Source organism: Triplophysa dalaica, chromosome 1 (genome assembly GCF_015846415.1).
Source record: "Triplophysa dalaica isolate WHDGS20190420 chromosome 1, ASM1584641v1, whole genome shotgun sequence".
NCBI lineage: Eukaryota > Metazoa > Chordata > Actinopteri > Cypriniformes > Nemacheilidae > Triplophysa > Triplophysa dalaica.
In genome coordinates this window covers 17,235,217-17,254,404 of record NC_079542.1, presented here as the reverse complement: position 1 = coordinate 17,254,404, position 19,188 = coordinate 17,235,217, and the positions used below count along the sequence as shown (strand labels likewise).

The window sequence follows — 19,188 nt, the reverse complement described above, 5'->3', positions numbered from 1 at the left end:
CCCAACTTTCACAGCGTGTCAATCACGCCACTATCTGCTTATGCTTTAATGGGATATTGAAATGTCCTCTCAGCTCAGAAGCAATGAAGGCTCCTGGTAATTAGTATGAACGAGGAGCGTTAAAACGAGTAATGCTGTGGAGGACAGGTTTTAATTGAGAATAATATAATGCTCAATCCCTCAAATTCATCAAAGCCCCGTGCTAATTGCTTATCAGACTAATGTTGCCACAGACCTTGCTTTATTTCTTTTACATTTTTGGACTAAGAAAGTTTCTTTACTCTAATTGATGTAAGATAATTACAGTGACATTTCTGAGTAAGGTGACATACACATTTTACTACACAGTGGTTAACAGAAATTAGGAGTTAAGTAGATTACTAATTAAGTCATTACCATTGGTGTGGTAATGACTCTGCATTTGTCAGTAGGTTAGTTCAAGGCAATTTTCGAAATGTTTTTGTCTGTCCATAGGCTACGTTTAATCAACAAATTAATTCATTTACAGTTCATTCTAACAACTGCTTGATGTGTTTACCTTACATTTGGATTGGTAATTAATCTAATGTGATCATAAATCTGTATTTTTGTTGTTTAACAAATGCTTAAAATTTAAGCATCAGTGCCATTTGTAATCACATTCCCTAACCTTATGAGAACCAATTATACACAACTTAATAAATCACACCTCCGCAAAAAGAAAATTGCATTACTTATGTTAAGTATCCCAGAGCCTGCTGATTTAAATAGAAACATAAATGCTATATGATAATGCTTGTTTTGATTAGGTTATTTTAAAAGAATGAAAAAATAACAACTTTATGTGGAAACAACTTATTCGCAGGAATCCCAAACATTAAAGGAATAGTTCAACAAAAAAAGGTCCCCAACGACATTTAGTAGGAATAAATATTAATATGGTCAAGCCAATGGGGACCATTTTTGGATGAACTATTCCTTTAAGATGAATCAAATGCATTAAGAAATTTCGTTTCAAGAGAGGATTAAAGTGATTCTTCACCCGAAAATAAAAATGCTGTCATCATTTACTCACACTCTTGTCATTTTGAAATTGTCTGTTTTTTTCTCTCTTAGAACACTCTCTTAGATGTTTTGAAGAATACTGGTAACCTGTGATACCCAATCTACACTCGTAAAAATTAAGGTGCTTCATGATGCCAATGAAGAACCTTATTTGTCTAAATGGTTACATGAAGAACCTTTAACATCCCAAAAACCTTTCTGTTCCACAAAAGGTTCTTTGTGGCGAAAAAGTTTCTCCAGATTATTAAAAGATAAGAAAGAGATGGTTCTTTAACGGACCTTTGACTGAATGGTTCTCTTTGGAATTGTTATTCTATTGCACCGCTCTGAAGAACCTTTTCACCTTAATCTTTTTTTTACAGTGAACAGTATTTTACAGATTTACAAATTTGAAGCAGTGTTGTCTTTCTGTACACTAGATTACAGTAAAATCCACATACTGTATAAATTCTCACTTATGAATCGTGTGGTGTCCATTTTATGCCATCACAGATACACAATTAAACATTACAGTGTAATATCACCTATAATTTCAAAGAACAAATACCACAATTGTAGAGAAACAGGGAGCGAGATCAGGAAAGGCGGGGCTATAGGAAAAAGAAAACGCTTTTATCTTTTATCTTCCTCATCATTACTGAATGCTGTAATAGAGACAATGGCCCCTGAGGGTTCTACATAAAATGCAAAGACAGCATAACCACACTGCATACTGCAGTATCAGCCATGATTGGGGGTTGTGGGTGAGAGAGAGAGAGAGAGGTGTGGGAGTATAGACTCAAATCTCATAAAAACACAATTTGTAGGAGAAATGTTTCAGTAAAGAGCACAGCAAATTTCTCCTCCTGTTATCCGAAGTAACCCTGTGTTTTTGTATTATTATGGGCTTTAAAGAATGTAATGCATCAGTGTAGAACTAAAACACATTTCTTAAAACCATTTAAGAATCTGAGTTACTCTTGAGATGACATGATCATAGAACTCAGTCACTATTTTTGATTATTTCATGATTCTGCTATGTTTAATATTAAATACAAATTTTTTTTTCTTTAGCTGTTTGGGCTTTGATTATGTTTTTTGTGTGTTTAACAATGGATGTTCAGGTTTCATATTTCAAAAACGGTTTATATTCACATATTTCAAGTCTATCGTTCACCGCTGTCCCTCTTCTCACAAAACGATTATGTCTATATAAAGTCCCTCCTTCTGAAATTGGTAAAGCTGACCAGGTCTGTCGTGATTGGTTCAACTTAAGGTTGAAAAATGTGATCGCAGGGACTGTGGCCTTTAAGATTACAGCAACAAAAAACATTTATTATATGTTTATTCTCTTGAGAGTTGGAAGTGTTTTGCCCACTTCAATTATTGCGCAAATGCATTAAATTCAGAATTAGTCCATATATTGATATGCAACTGCATTGGCGGCGACAGATTCAGGCATTCCCAGAAATGTGTGATCGTCATACATATTTTTCAAAGACAGTCCAACTTCATTGCATTAGAAAAGGAGGAAAGATCAAAGACATCTGTGGTTGATAATGAGATGCTGAGGGGCCAAGCCAAACACAAACAAAATAGCTGCCTTGTATGAATCTATGCAGAATGGAAAGAATATGAAATCTTAGAGGACGCTAGCTGAATCTTGATTATCTGTACACAATGGAGCAAAGCTGATTTGTCAGTTCACCAAGGTCACTTCAGTAAAATTATCTTGTTTGGGCTCAACACAGAGCATAATTTAGAGCTCTGGGTTGTAATGTAATGCTGTGGGTCATAGGTCTGGGTACCCTGAAGACAGGAGTCATGCTTAACAAATGCAATATGATGTGCAATGCTGCTATAAGACAAAACACCAATGCAATCATATAACAGAAATTTGTTTGCATTATAAAAAGGACCTGCGGGTGGCAATTTGTTATTTATACAAATGTGCTCATCGCATCATACATTATTTTGGCCTACATACAAATAGCCATAAAAGATTTGCATTGTACTGTATGAAGTATTTGGCCTTGTTTTATAATAAGCACAGGAGAATTGAGATATGAATATTATTGATGGCACTGATACCTCTTCTACTGCGTACGCAGCTGTTCAGTCCAATTTAGAGCTCACTGCTACAATAGAGAGATCACATGCTTAATATGAGGGCTGCATAAATAAAGATTATTAGGTTAATTAATTATTTTGCAATTATTATTCTTTATACCTCCACATAATTACTGTGGGCTGCTGTAATTGAATTTGAACTTGTGCCAAGGAGGGATAATTTGTTTTCAGGTTACCAAATGGTGACAATGTTGCCGGCTGTAGAGGAAATGACACGAAGTGTGAGCGCAGCATAATTCATGTGTGCTCAGACTTTGACACCCCACAACCCACAGAGAGGAAATTAATTCAGTTTCCCTCCTGCCAAACCAGCAAACAACATTACACACACAAATAAATAATAACAGTGAATCAAAGATTGGCTCCTGGTTGCATTCATCACCACACATATCAAATGCAATAGCAACATGGAATGTGGAACACCCCGTTTATCTGATCATCCGTGTTTACACGCACATATGTAGATGCATGCGTGTTGTTTTGTTTCTTTGTCTGTTTATACATGTTTTGTATTAGAGAAAAGAAAGGAAGGTTATGTTCAGACAGTTCTTGTTGTCACACTTTTTTTGCGGCAAATATTACGTATGGTATGCTTATTTCTGAAAGCCAGCTTTTAGAATACATAAAGTAATGTCTTGGATATAAAAAGCTATTTTATAATGCTTTGAAAATGTTTTACTATTATTTCCCTGCACTAAAAATCTGAGATTGAGAAAATTTAAAAGTTTAAGGCTTTCGGGACAACATCCTTTCAAGCTTAATGTACAAGTAGATTACTGGGTTTACTCAACTAATGATATAACGTCCACCCAACTTGTTAATAAAAATCAAGTTTATAATTTACTTTGTTATATTATATCGTTTTCTACATACAAGGCAACCTGTAACCTGTTCCTCTCTATCGCCATCTCTGTTTAAACATAAAAATTGCAGGTTACCTTATCATCATGTTCCTCAACAACAACCAATTTCCAACCTGACAATTTATATTATATAACATTACTGTATTTTCCTGTATAAATAAATAAAAATATTGTAAGCTTACTGTTGTTTTTGCCGAAACTGTAGTTGGATATTTTTGCAGTGAGGAAAAATATGAGGTAATTAAATAATGTTGACCCTATATATATAGTGGGACATGTTGTCACACAATATGGGGTAAGTTGTCGCAGTAGAACCTTCCAATAAGCACCATATACTATGTTTGATGAATTAACGCTAATTGTTTATATGAACGTCTCATTATAAACCAATTGCAATCAAAAAGTAACCAAAAACAGACAGACCAAAACAGTAATGACGTTGTAAAGGAAAAGCTCTAGGACCTTTATTTAGTGCAGGACACTGTGCAGCCTGTAAGTTTATCCAGAACAACCTTGTTTTCGTTCATGTCAATTTCAGTATGTTGTGTACCCTGACTAAGGTCAGTAGGCTTTTTAGGAAAATTTCTTCAGTGAACATATATAAAAAGATTGATTTGGCACCACATAAAAAGAAACACTGTTAGTGCTAACATTTATGTTGCTGAACCTTTAGCTCAAGTGTCTCAGACTGACTACAGTATAGCGTCAGTCTCCTCTATAATGTGTATACTCCTTCTGTATATGTACACATAATGTAAACAAAATCATGATTTTCACTTCCATCTGAGCCCTTTGCGGGTAAAGTTACTTTCATCTTTATTTCTGTGATTTAGACCCAAGGTATAACAAAACAAAAATATATGAGCCATTCTAAAGATAAGAAGCACATGCAGGTAATGTCTTTGCAATGTGTCGTTACATATAAAATGTTGTACTGCTTAAACTGCGAGTTCTCAGCAGTCTGTTTGAATAGCATACAAACAGTAAGGTTTTGAGCTTACTTGTAACACTGAATATGACCCAAATCTTCTTCCAAAATTGTATCCTTATTAAAAACCTTTGCAAAATACCTTCAGTGTGTCTGTAGTTTCTATAGCCCCTGGTGGTCACATATGGGAATGCTGTCCACCTTATTCAATAGAACATGTTTATTTTGGCTGTGTGAACAAACATCTTTCTCTCTTTCTGTCTCTCCAGCTGCCTCTTACATGCACTTGGTATTAACTAGCCTACTAACCTGTCTTATTTTTTAGCATTGAAACCATCATAGGAAGAGGTCTATTCACATGCAAATCATTCCTTAAATCTTCTTTCCATGCATCCACTGATCCTATTCTGAAATCTACACAACTAGGCTGTGTATTTTCCGTGGAAAATTGATGTCCTTGTGTGCTGAATTTAAAAATGTGTCCACACATGCTCAAATCAGTTATGAACATAACTATGCACGGCTTCTCTTTCTGATAGGGGAGTGGCGATATGAGATGGGGAGTGGTCGCAATGAGCCCCACTCTTCCCTTCTTCCATACCCCTGCCATCACAGCCTGATGTTGGTCGAAGTAAACACAAGACCATTGGTTGTTCAGACTCCCTCAAACGAGCTGTATAATGATTATGTAAACACAGCCTCCTAAGTTTCTAATACGGACTAACGGTGTCATCGGAGAGTGCTATCCATGCGTCCGGAGGGGTTAATTTGATGCAATCACCCACGCTTTAAGGGGCAAAAGTGTGCCAACTGGCGTGCATTGCTTGAATTAAAACGAAAAGTGTGGATTGATGGATGCGTTTATGAAACGGGACCAAAATTGTATTTCAGTTCACTAACTGTGTGTATCTTTTATAGCGGAGTTGCTGTTTGCCGGCTCGCGTATCTTTCTTTGTGTTGCTCCCCAAGCATGCTTGAACCTCGCAGCGCAGGAGCAGTTTGAACATCGCCAAACCTTTCTCAACATCCCAAAACTATGGCCGGCGATCAGTGCTTATAGAAGAGGATTACTTAAACTCACAACATCACCCTTTTACCCTTTCTCCGTCCCCCGTGAGCCGTGCTTATCCCCGTGAGACTCTCGTGATTCGCGCCTGGATCATTGAAGGACAAGTAAGAGAAATTGCGCCTTTTCACGGAGCAGCAGCAGCGCTTCGCCGAGAGGAAACATGGATGTATTTTATCCGTCTGCCGGAGGGAATTCAATTCCCAGAGATCCACAGAACCTGGATTTTTCCCACTGCTTAGGATACTACAACTACAACAAGGTAAGACAACCATTTTGGACCCCTGAGCCGGTTGCTTCAAAGTAGGAGCGCAAAGTTGAGTCCCGGTTTTTTGGTGACGTTTTCGGCAAGTGTGTGGAGTTCGCTTGTGTGTAACGTTAGCTTTGCTCGCTACACTTTTGTTTTTACTCAGTTTAACAGGATTCAATTTTGGAAAGATTTGATGAAATGCGCACGATGTTTTTCATCGTACAGAGAGCAGGTGGATGATGAATACACTCCCCACTCTTCTGTATGCTATCCTCTTTTTTTTTTGCGTAAAACAACGCGCAAGAAATCAATACGAAACATTTCTAAGAGCTCGAGCTCACGCCAGTTTGTGTCACTTGACAACTTTGTCTATGCCTCCTCGAGCTCGGCTGTGGTTAAAGTAACGTTAGATAAGTGAGGTCTGTTGTGTAGATTCAGTGGTGTTAAACAATGCAGAAGAATACAATACAAATCGGCAGTGAAATAAGTTTTAGACAAAGGACTGTCAGTGTGTTGCGGGACAATGAGTGAATTGTGCTGCCCTTACAGATTCTGCTTGATATGACAGGAATGTTTTTATGTGCTCCAGAGGGAACCGTTGTGCGATTTTCAGCTCGCTATGCAAATGTTGTTATTCACAGAACTATAAAATCACATGTGACAGTGTTCAACATGGACACTTGTGTATTAAAGATGCATTAAAACTTTGTTTGCACACCTTTAAACTACTTTGACTTTGATAAATAGTGTCCAGTGATACAGGTCGCGAATCTTTCTTTTTGTAAAAAGTACAAGCATTTTCCTCTGCCATAATCTATTTAAATCTTACTGAGTAATGGTTATGTAAGGATGGGTAGGAAAGTTAAGTTTTAGAGCTTTTGATGAGAGATACAGGGTAATAGGCTATGGGGCATTTCTGTATGGTACAGTATCTTTCTTACCCACAAACACACCTATTACAAACATTGGATCATGATCAACACAGCTACTTCAACCCACCCACTGCAGCCTTTACATGCTGTCTTTTTTATCTTATTGGTTTGACTTATTAGGTACAGGACTGATAGTGTCACTCTGTAAAGACTGACTCATACCTCATAATGTACACATACTGTAAAGCGTTTTGTTTATTGCAACAGCATTAGCCGCCATTGGCAGCAAATTACATTGTGTATTTTACAATATTTTTAAGGGGGAGATAAAAACTGTGCCAAGTGAGTAGTTAATGTTTAAAATGGATATAAACTGAATGAAGAAAAACAATGGTCATGGAAAAAGCTAATAATGAATAATGAGATTACAACGTTTTATAATGTTTGACATTATTCAGCGTTTATAAAAGTAGAAATGGGATACAGAAAAATCTGTGTTGCGAGTTTTTAAACTTTGGAATAACAAGTTAAAGGGCCAGGCCCTTGAGGCAGCTGTAAGGGGTCTTGATTTGTGTCTGCAGCCTCACTGTATGCGGTGGATTCTGGGTAATGAGTGTGGTTTCTGCAGGAGCATTGAGTTTATAAAGAGAGCACATGTGTTAGCAGTCAGTGAAAATTTACTAGAAAAGTGTTCCTGATGGCTTAAATAAACCAATGGCTTCATTTTGAAAATGTAATGGGATATTACTTTTTGCCTTTTTAGTTTCGTGGAAATTGAATGGCATGTTTAAACGTGAGCTGTTTGGGTTTCTGCTTTGTTTTTGGTCAGCAGAACTGACGTATCAAAGACAAGCCTGTCACACCAAACCAAACTCTCTGCTCGCTTTATATGTAATGTAATCACTTTGTGGGAGCTTTTACATAATGCCAGGTAGGAGTCATTTGCATCCGAGGTGAATTGTTGTATTTACGCAGATCATTTACAGATGCGTAATAGTAATCGAAGGAGCCTTTTTAAATATGCAAAGGCGTTTAAATTTGACTGGAAATTTTGAAAACATTTGAGGCTGCTGTTAAGGAAAAGTATTAAAATGATTACAAGGATAATGAGACGGCACATTTAGAAGGAAATGTTTATCTGAGTCCCACTTTATTTTGGTGGATGTCAGCATTCCTAACCGTATTCAGTTTCACTCTCAACTTCACTCTCTCTCTTTTGCTCTCACCATCTCTCTGCCACTGATGAAAAGCATTTCAAAATCATTTAGTTATGCAAGAGATGAAGGATTCTTTTTTTCCAGTTGTCCTGGAAATGTTTTTGTGTATGCATTTTGAAGCTAATGTAGACTGAGCTGCTGGAAAGGTTTACATACACCAAGTGTTTATAAATTCTTATTATTAAATGTAAAAAAACACATGTATAAATCACACACGCAAAACCATAAAAGGTTTTTTACGTTAAACATTTTTACTATACAAACTCCCGACAGGCAATGGCAGCTGTATGGGTTTACTCAAATAGTTTATAGAACAAATCAGGGATTGTTTTGACATAGTTTCATAGTACATTTTATTTCATATTGATTGCCAACTCACAATGTTTACTTGTAATAACATTTCACTACAGAAGAATAGCCACAAGAATTTCAAAAACATTTCACTTAGTCTTTCCTCATAAGGGTATCTCAGAATTACATGCAAATGTATCAAATAATCATAATCTCAAAGTGAAAAAGTAAAATGTCTGGCAAAAGTCTAGTGGAGTCCACGTATGTTCTTTTTGCAAAGGTTGAAGTCATAATGACAAGGCAGGGGACTTAAAAAAAACATTTTCAGTGAAATATTGCCTTCATTTCCTTATCTGTGCTAAGGACTCGATAACAATGTTTAAAAGAAAATTTCCATGTATGAGTGAAAGAATTGATTCACAATAAAGTGTGGATGTCAGTGCATAGGGGAGATGCAGCGACAGGCAGTGGTCTCTCTGGAGTTCATCTAAAGGTAGTGATGAGACAATGTATAGTCTGAACAAAGTGCCTGTAGTAGCAGCTGTTTTGTGGCCCTGCACTAGAGACAAAGGCAAAGAGGAAATGAGGTGACAGCCACTGGAGATAGCAAATTACAGTGGAGAAGAGATGACATTCAGATGTATTTGCTTGTAAACACCCACACGTTGACTCTCCCACCCCCTGTATAGAGCGATTCAAATGAGGCTTAGTGTTGATCTATAAAGCAAGGGTTAAATTACATCCTAACATTTAGATCTGTTTACAGTGTTACATTGTATTCGGCAGGTGTCATTGTAAACAGGAAGCAGTCAGTGATTAATACATTTTAATGGATGTGACACGGTTGCTCATTTGTAGGGGAATTAGAAGAAATATGTTTCTTGTGTCAGATTCTTTAAAAATGGATTTAGTGGCAGTTTATAATCAAGACAGTTTACATGTGCATGTCTAAAGGGATTTGTGAAAGAGAACCCTCCATCATGCCCCCAAGCACAATATTTGATGGAAAGAAAATATTTACTCTATGAATGACAGCTGAAGAAAATAGCAACTGTTAACGGAAATGCGAACTGTAAATGATACAGTTTCATATGCCACCTCGATTCAGACAGCATAGCATTTAGAGAGCGAGAACAGATGCAAGTGTTTTTTTTATCTCCGTCTGTTCATATCCTCCAGGAAAACCTATGCATTTATTGAATGTGGAAAGGTTTGATCAGAATATATCACCAGTGTTTTGTACTTAAATGTCAGACAGGTTTTTATTTGGACCTGTTGTTCGTGACAAGGTTTGTGTAATCTGCTACTGAACATTCAGATCTTTCCGATATAATCAACAAAATGATGCAGCCATCGCAATGTGTTCTGCATTTATGTTGGTCTCTCTCTTTCTCGACTTCTGTATTTTGGTTCTCTCTCTTATCTTTTATTGATCTATTTCTTCAAGTGAACTTACACTTCATGCGATTTTGCGAAATAGCAGCATATGTCCTATGTACCTCATCCCATTCTGTGCATGGCATCTGACTGCGTTGGTCTAAGAAGCTTGTAGTGCAGAGTAGTCCTCAATGGCTAAACTTAAGGGCCAATGATCATCTCAGATACATAAGTGATTGATGGGAGAAAGTTAGCCATGCCAGTACAAGCCCGAGGCTCAAGAGCTCATTTCCACTAACCCCTATCAGCAGACTCCTTAATAGTGGCTATGATTGATTTAGTAGCTGGCTGATATGATGCTGTGTGCTTGGGCAAATATGTAAATTTGTAGCTGACACACACCATTAGCCAGGCCAGATCATGCTCTATAAATCATATCTGTAATCCCCTACATGCTGCTTACTGTAAATGCTTCTTATCTCATTTCCTCCAATATAACCTACATGCCTCATCTGGCTGAGATGTGACGATTTCTGACTAGAATGATTTCATACGTCTGTTTGTTTGTTTCCAGCATAAGTGAGAGTACAGAATAAGGCAATAAAAAATACAACCTGGGGCGATGTGGCAGGTCACGAATTAGCATCTGTGACTAAAAACGCATACCTCTTGCTACGGTTACGCCTGGCGTTAACACTGGTCCGGTTTTTACACTGATCCGGCAATTTCGACCCCCTAAAACTGACTTTTGGAAACGCTGCTGACCCCGTTTAAGTTTGAAAACTCCAGGGTCTCGTTTTTGTGTAAATGGACGAAAACGGAGACTAAAGAATACGCAGGCATGGTTGCCCACATTCGCTTTCTGATTTGGTCATCAGTATCATTGCGTTTGCTTCCCCGATTCGTTAAGCCTTTGTCATCTGAGCCATTACGCAACCTGAAGGCGACAATGACCAAACAACGGGAATGTTTTACTTCAAGCTGCCTCGCAAACACGGATTTACACAGTAATATTACAGCAACGCGAGAGAAAATCGCGAGCTGTGTGCTTTAAAGCAGTACACTCAGTACTGTAATGTCATACGTCGATCGGTCTGTGTGGTGCCGAATTAAATCAAACCTAATAGAGCCTAATAGCATGGATTACCTCATCTAACGTTATCCACGTGAAGACGTCCTTGCTTTTCCTCGCCCTCATGCTAATTTTGTTCTGGTCGGTCTGTGACTATAACCAACTGTCAACAAAACCAACTTATGAGTGCCAATACAACTGTTTACATTTATGTGCGGATGCCCAGCGTGTCTGAATGGTTATGTGACATGCGTTTTCGGTAGTATAATGGAAAAGCTGATTTTTATTCTAAAACGCATGTGGAAATGGCAATATAAATGAGGATCACTTTCGTTTCAAAACGCTGTTTTTGTACGACAACGGGCTTATGTAAACACCACTTAAGACACAGAAAAAGAAATGCAGTGATCCTGGGCTGCTGAAAACTGTCACCGAATAAGATTGCGTTAAACAAAGGTTTGAAGGCTGCTCTTCAAGACAGGAATGTGGACCATGCTAGGGACTCTGCCTTTCTGACAACACATTGTGCTGATGCTAGTGAGCAACAGCATGAGGACAGAGTTTAGCATGTTGACTTTCTTTTGTTATGAGCTGAGCTGAAATTCTGATCCCCATCCTGTTCCAAAACAATTCTCCAATCTTATTGTTGCGAAACAAAGGATGTCAATCTGGAATGCTAATCAGTCAAAAGATATTCCAGTTATGACAATAGCTTGTGATTATAGAGAATGCACTTTTTTCCATATATTGTTTTACTTTGAGAGGGTCACAGATGTCAGGGAGGGCACTGAACATCTTTGTCATGATGAAACAGAAAAGTGTTACTACTGGTGACACAATTTTTAACAATATTAATACAAACCTGTCAAGTGCCAAACGTGACTGTTTTGCTGGCAGATTGACTTTTTATGCACTTTTTTAATTACAAATGAGATTTCCTATAAAGTTCAGTAAATCATCCGGCTGAATTTCTGTTGTGCTTAAAATAGGGCTGTATAACAGGGTTTTTCCTGGCTCTAAATGATGCAGAGGTGGCGCCATCCTGATCTTGTACATACGCGCATGTGTAGGCCTACCATTTACCAGACCAACATAAAAGTTGATTAATGTTAGGTTATTTAGAGTAGCCTGGAGAGGTGAGTCCCGAAATCTCAATTCAGGGGTGCCATAGGCCTCAGTGCTTGGACCGTTGCTCTTTTCCATATACATCCCTATGTTATGTCATTCGCAAACATAGCTTTCCCTATCACTGAAATGTGGATGATCCATTTCAGCCTGACGATACGACTTGTTGTTTATTCATGCTTTTCAGCATGCCTGAGTAACTTTTCGCTCTGAATGAAGGACCATCATCTGCAGCTGAACCCAACCCGAAGATTTGTCAAAGCATTTCCATTCAACTAGGCTCGCCAACCATCACACCTTCCAGAACGGCCAGAAACCTGGAAGGGGTAATCAATGATCAGCTAAACTTCACAGATTGTGATTCCGCCACCACCCGGTCCTGTAGATTCATCCTATACAACATTAGGAAAATTAGACATTTCCTGTCCAAGCATGCAACGCCAGTCCTTGTCCAGCCTCTTGTCCTGTCCAGACTGGACTATTGCAATGCGCTACTGGCTGGACTTCGAGCTTGCACAACCAAACCTCTACAGATGATACAGAATGCTGCAGCAAGAGTGGTCTTCAATGAACCGAGGAGAGCACACGTCACTCCTCTCTTCATTAGGTTACATTGGCTCCCTATAGTCGCTCGCATCAAATTCAAAGCTCTGCTCTTGGCCTACCACTGGTTTGGCACCCCCATAACTTCACTCGCTAATACAGACTTATGCACCGGCCATATCCCTATGCTATGCAATAGAACAACGTCTTCTAGTGCCATCCCAAAAAGGGAAAAAATCACTCTCACGTACCTTCTCCGGATCTTTTCCACATTTGTGGAATGATCTGCCCGTTGCTACAAGATCAGCAGATTCTGTAGCCATTTTTAAGAATCTGCTGAAAACACATCTCTTCCATCTACACCCCCTGACCGATTAGTTCTGAATTCTACCTCTTTTTTACTCTTTCTATCCTATACAGTGGCAGGCTATATGAGTCCAGTTTTACTGCGCTTCTGCTTTTTGTTGTCCTTATGTTGTTCCGATTGCTTCCATTGTTTACCTCATTTGTAAGTTGCTTTGGATAAACACGTTTGCTAAATGACTAAATGTAAATGTAAATTCACCAGTTTTACTAAATGAGCAAAGCTCATTCACATCCAGCGTTCTCTTGTGGTTCACTGTGCTTTTAACGAAACGCTTTTCTCTTATATTCGCTAGTGACTGAATAGTTTCAACTGTTCAAACAAATCTGTTCAAATGATATATTATTTTGCGTGTCGTTCTGATCACAATGTGCGTTCATACTAGCGAACTCACTGTGTACAGTAAAACGCTGATTCAGCGAGCTACTGCACAGCTTAGAACATTACATTGTCCCGTGTGCATATACTGTACTGCATTTAAACTCACAGTCTGTTGAATGCATGTTGTTTTTAATTTTTAATTTAAGAAACTCAACATAATTTTGCCCAGAGAAGAAATTTGACTGAGGTTGCATGGGCCGCCTCCAATTTTTCTCTGCAGGAAAAAACCCTGTATAAGTGTTATGTTTCTGAGATAATAATTGAACTTATGATTGCTCTCATTTCCTTTGACCTTTCATACATCATTAAAGTTAAAAAGGAAGCAGAGGAAACAGATTATTTAAAGAGCAGTCTGAAATATGTATGTTCATGGCCCTATAAAGTATATTTTGGTCTCGCAAAGCTCTTGCAAGCTTTGTCCTGCTTCTCTACAGTTATCGACCTCACAGGCTTATTGCTGGGATATTTTCGGTGACCTAAAAACAGCTTTTGCTCTGAATCAAGCCGTTTCCAACGATCCACTCGGCACTCTTAGAATTATATGACTCAATCAGTGTTCATTGCAGTATGTTTTCTTGCTTTAAAGTTAAAATACACACTTTTATTTTTTTTAAATAAATAAATAATAAATAAATAAGTCAGTAATAAATCAGTCAGCACTCTAAACAAATTATCGTGATTTTACGTGAACCTATTTACTTAAAGTAAAGAATACATTTTGAAGCTGTGAAATCAATGAAATATACGTAATATACATATTAATATACATACTTAATCGTAAGATACTCAAAATATTTCTATTAGAATTCACCAAAAATACTAAGTGTATTAAAATATATTTTTTAATTAAATACTTATTGTTCATTAATAAACCTAAATAATATATGTACATTTTAGAGAAATTAACTGTTGGATTCTTATTTATTTTTTATATATGTCTGATTGAAAAAAAACGATTTTAATAGGTTTTATTAAGTTAATAAAACTTTATCTGTTGTTTATTTACTAGGCCACATTAAATATTTTTCTGAGTGAGGAGTGGTACCTATCATCTAACAAATCCAGGATTAGTGTTACATAAAACGTTTTTAATATAATAAATGATTTGACCAACTCCTGAGATAGGCGCAGGCTCCCCGTGACCCGAGGTAGTTCGGATAAGCGGTAGAAAATGGATGGATGGATGGATGATTTGACCATTGAAGCTCTTTAACTGGTGGTAACATGACACTCCACATTTATTACATTTAAAATGTGTCAATAAGGGACATCTCTCTCTTTCTATCTCGCTCTTTTTCTCTCTCCTCCCTCTCTCTACTATCTTTCAAACCAGTAAACAGGTCAGTTAATCACTCATCTGCCCTTATTTGACTATTCAGTCTGCTCTCGAACACAGTGTTTTGCGGAGGTGCAGAGTGACAAAGAAAAAGAGGAAGAAAAAGGGGGAGGATCTCATTATTGTAACTGAAGAAAGAGGTCTTTGAGACTGTGTCGGATATAATATTAAATTGTACGGCAGCGCCTCTGTAAGTCCTTTGTCAGGTTGCCGGTGTTGCGCCACATATACCCACAATGCTCTGTGGCTCCAGGTTGTCCTGTATGAACTGACAAAGACAGCAGGTGTGCAAATACTAGTAGAGCTCAAAGAGCACAGAGTTCAGATAGTGGGGGTAAACAAAAGACTCATTTGAATGAGCAAACAGAGCTCATATTGAAATGACTTGTGGGGGTAAAACAGACATTAGAGTGAAGTCAAGGCGCTCTCTCTCTCTCTCTCTCTCTCAAGATTCAAAGAAACTTTATGATAAAATAAATGTTTACATTGCCAAAGCACAGGAAAATTAAATTTAAACATTTTGCACAATTACAGATGAAGATCAAAATAAAAGTGTATAACTATCTACACTATACATATAAATATAAACAGAAAAAGAGAAAAGTATTGATGAAAGTTTTCAGCGAGGGTGACAGGATCCTGTCATATGGCGTCAGTTTGTGTGTTTTGTGTCTGTTTTGTTCTGTTGTGCTGGTTGTTCTATTGTTGTGGCAGGACTTGACATATCTTGCAGCTAGGTTTGAGCTTATTGAGTTTTCTCCCAGTATGTATGAAATCGTCCTTTTATTGAAACTGGTTAAAGTCTTTGTGGAAGTTTGTAAACTGGGGGAAGCATGTTTCTCTTAGTGCTCGAATTGAATCAATTCTTATGGGGGTCCCCAGCATAATATTTTTTTGGTGGGGTGGGGGTCAGTCTTGCAATATACATTTTATACAAAATATATTTGATCTTAATATGCAAAACTATATACTATTCATTAAAAATAGGCTTACATAAAAGAATAAGCTTCTTTAAGTTTATTTTTTAATCAAATCAATGCAGGCTTGGTAAACAGAAATGACTTATGAACAGCAGTGTATGTCCAACTGAATTATTCTAGCATTATTTACCAATGTAGTATTTACTATTTTCCCTAAAAACAACTGGATGATTGACACTTTGTGATAATAATGTTTGTTCCAAAAGACTTGTTTAAATGTAATAAACTAGTTTATTAGATATTGAAAATATAAATTCTGACAACTCCGGCTGTCAGTCTGTGTGTTAGTGTTGTGGGGATTTTTCAACGATTTCAGTTTATATAGTTATTTTCAGTTAGTGGCGGCAAGGGACTCATATGAGTGAGTCTGTCAGTCAGCAGACTATTCAACCATTTCAGTCCAAAAGTCTGCTTTATTCAGGAACTAACTATTGCTATCAATATGTCAATTATAGCTATTTCAAGAGTGAATCCCCCATTTATATGCCGATGCAATTCCCAAAACTTTGCTACGTGTATGTGGTCCTTGGTCTTAGCAGCATGAGGTAAAAAAAATTCTGAATCAGAATCCGAACAATAAGCGCTCCCTTTGTAATTTCTAAAAAGCTGTCACTCATCTTCATTGAGATCTCTGGCACCCCAGATCAAGGCCTAATAATAATTCACGCAAGGAATACAAAAGCCCCGACATAGAGTTAATAAATATAGTGGACAGATATACAGAGAGAAAATTACCCCTCAAAAAAGAAGAAGCTTCCTCTTACCAACTGCGAGTGGACGTTTATTATTCTAATTTTTTTTAGCTGAAGTTAACTTCCCCGGAGCGACGCCAATCAACCAGTCATGTCAACGATGTCCTGCGCTTAGCGGTCTTTAGACGTGGGGTGGGGCGTTTAAAATTTAAAGAGACATGACAACTAGCCAATAATCAATCTTGATATATATTATTGTAAATAATTCATTCACAAAGTTTACCATATCCTTTGCATGAATTAAATCTAATTTGTCATTATCTTTTTTTACTCAAATAAAAATATTTGAGGGACCCCCTAAGTCTATTTTTTATTTCTTATGGGGGTCCCTAATGCCTTATGGGGTGTCCTGGTTCCCCCCAGGCCCACTTCAATTCGCGCACTGGTTTCTCTGATGTGTTTATAGTTTACTTTGAAGATGAGATTAAAAAGTGCTGCTCTGTTTCTTTCTCTCTCTCTCCAAGTCTTTACATTCAGTTGGATATTTAAACCCAATAGGTGATAAATTGCACCTGCAGTGTTATGGAAATTAGTGAACAATGTTTGTTTGCTATTACCTTAAAAAGGTCATCGGTTAGAGATGCTGCAGGTAGCCCCTCCTCCACTCGCACAGATGGAAGCTGGGTAACTTTAAAATGTCTTTAAATCCGGCACTGAACTCAAATTGAAAGACACTCTCTTTCTCTTTCTCTCCGTATTTTAATTGGATCCTTTTTAGGGGTGCATTAGACTGATAAGAAAGAAGGACCCTTTGTTTTGCATGGGAATGTAATTCTCTGTAATTTATGTTAAATAAAACGTCAGGCCTTGTACACTTTTGGCAGCTCTTGCTCTTGTTTTCTCTCATTTTGTTTCTCCTTTTCTCACATCGTATTTGTGATTGGATTTGTTTGGTATTGTGTTTACAGTTACACCTCAGATTCTAAATATAATTCTCTGCTGTTTATTTTAGTATTGGTTACAGTGGGTAAAGGCGGAAGACCCACCCCTGTCTCGCTTGCCCAAGGCAGAGCAGGAGTGTGGTTTTGTTCTGTAGTAGTGAATTGCTCCAAGGGCACTGATATCCAAAGGCTGGCAGCTTGTGCTGACATGCCGACTCGTTTAAATTGTGCTTGACAGAACAACCCAGGGCAATTAATCATTTGACTAGCATGTGGAATGATGCTGTGTAACAGACAGAGGAGAGAGAAAAGGACCTCTCATACGTTTGCTCTTCCTATCCGATTCACCAACCATGAAATTGTTATCATGCCCGTGACAGCGTATTTTCTCTCGCAATAAAAATCAGACGGATCCGCTCTGTCCTTTTCCTCTTATTAAGATGCCGCCATGGACATTCATATGTTGCTACTGGTATTCTAACGCATTAAAGCGCATGTTCTCTGTTTGAAGACAAGGTCCCACCAGATCGAAGAATGTAGACTGAAATAAAAAGAAAGGAAGAAAAAGTGAAGCATTAGTTGTTCGTAGCCACCCCGTCATATGGTTTCTCTCACTGCTGAGCCAGCTGCTGATATTTATTTCATATGCATATTAAAACTGGAGAGTGGATGCTTTGAAGATGCTTTGCAGGAATTGTACAGTGATTGCTTCATTGCTGATGGGTCTTTTATAAGCCTCAGAGGAATCCTGGAGAGAAACACCAGTCTGCACTCTCCGCTAAAGTGTGATTGAATGTTGCGTTTAGCCTCTAATAAAGTTCTATTGGAGACTTCAGCAGCTGGCCTCCATCTGGAGTGTGCTGAGAGTTTAGTGTGTGCCAGCGTGTTTTTGGGGTGTGAGGAACTTCTATTTAAATACATAGGAAGGAATCAAATCGTGCGTTTGGTTTTGGAGAAGTGGACAGGAGGAATATTGCAGTTGATGCGGTGTTCGAGATAAGTAGTAGAAGAGATGTTCCACAGAAGCTGGGTTAAGCTGCAGGAGGACAGATATCAAAATTTTGGCAGATATTAATGTTTTTCCATCATTCTGTTTAACATGACATTCACTTCTATGCAAAGTTCTTCGAAATAAAGCCTTGAGATGGGTGTGTAGCGAAGAGGCCGCAGGGTTTTAAATAGCACTGTTTGGTATGTAACTCATCACATGAGCATTTTTATTCTTTCATTACTGCTAATCTGCTGTCACACGATGTTCACACTTACTGGCTCATCTTTTGTTCAGTGCCTGATGTAAATAGAAGCGCAGTTTCTCGACTAAGTCATCACACCTCTCTCCCTTTATCTCCTTCTCTCATTCTCTCTCCATTAGCTGAGAAGTGAACAGTGAAAAGATACATTAAAAGGAATTACAGTATGTAAGCCTATGGTTAGAGCATTAGAACTGAACCATTTATCAACTAAATAAAACAGTGCAGAAATGAATTGTGGGCAATTCCGTGAAAATGTCAACCTTAGCACATTTTTTGTTTGTTTTTTCCTGCGGTTTTTACTATGGTAACAACATTTGAACAACATTTGGTTGTTCAAATACCCATTTGAGATCTCTCTTCAAATTTGTTAAGCATTTATTTTATTTTAAGTGCACGATTTTTCATGTTCAGGTAAGAGCAATTTTCAGGATTGTCTCCATATTCCTCATAAATGGACACATGAAAATTAATATAAAGTAACTAT

At 37.8% G+C, this 19,188-nt stretch overlaps 1 protein-coding gene across 1 annotated transcript in view; it reads left to right on the top strand.

The window, feature by feature from the left end:
* The first annotated feature begins 5,575 nt into the window (after positions 1-5,575).
* The window catches only part of tox3 (TOX high mobility group box family member 3), a 41,380-nt gene continuing 27,767 nt past the window's right edge, over positions 5,576-19,188 (top strand). Inside the window, exon 1 of the mRNA XM_056758861.1 lies at positions 5,576-6,272. Coding sequence (XP_056614839.1) covers positions 6,174-6,272 — 99 coding nt within the window. The 5' untranslated portion in view covers positions 5,576-6,173. The remainder of the gene's footprint in view (positions 6,273-19,188) is intronic.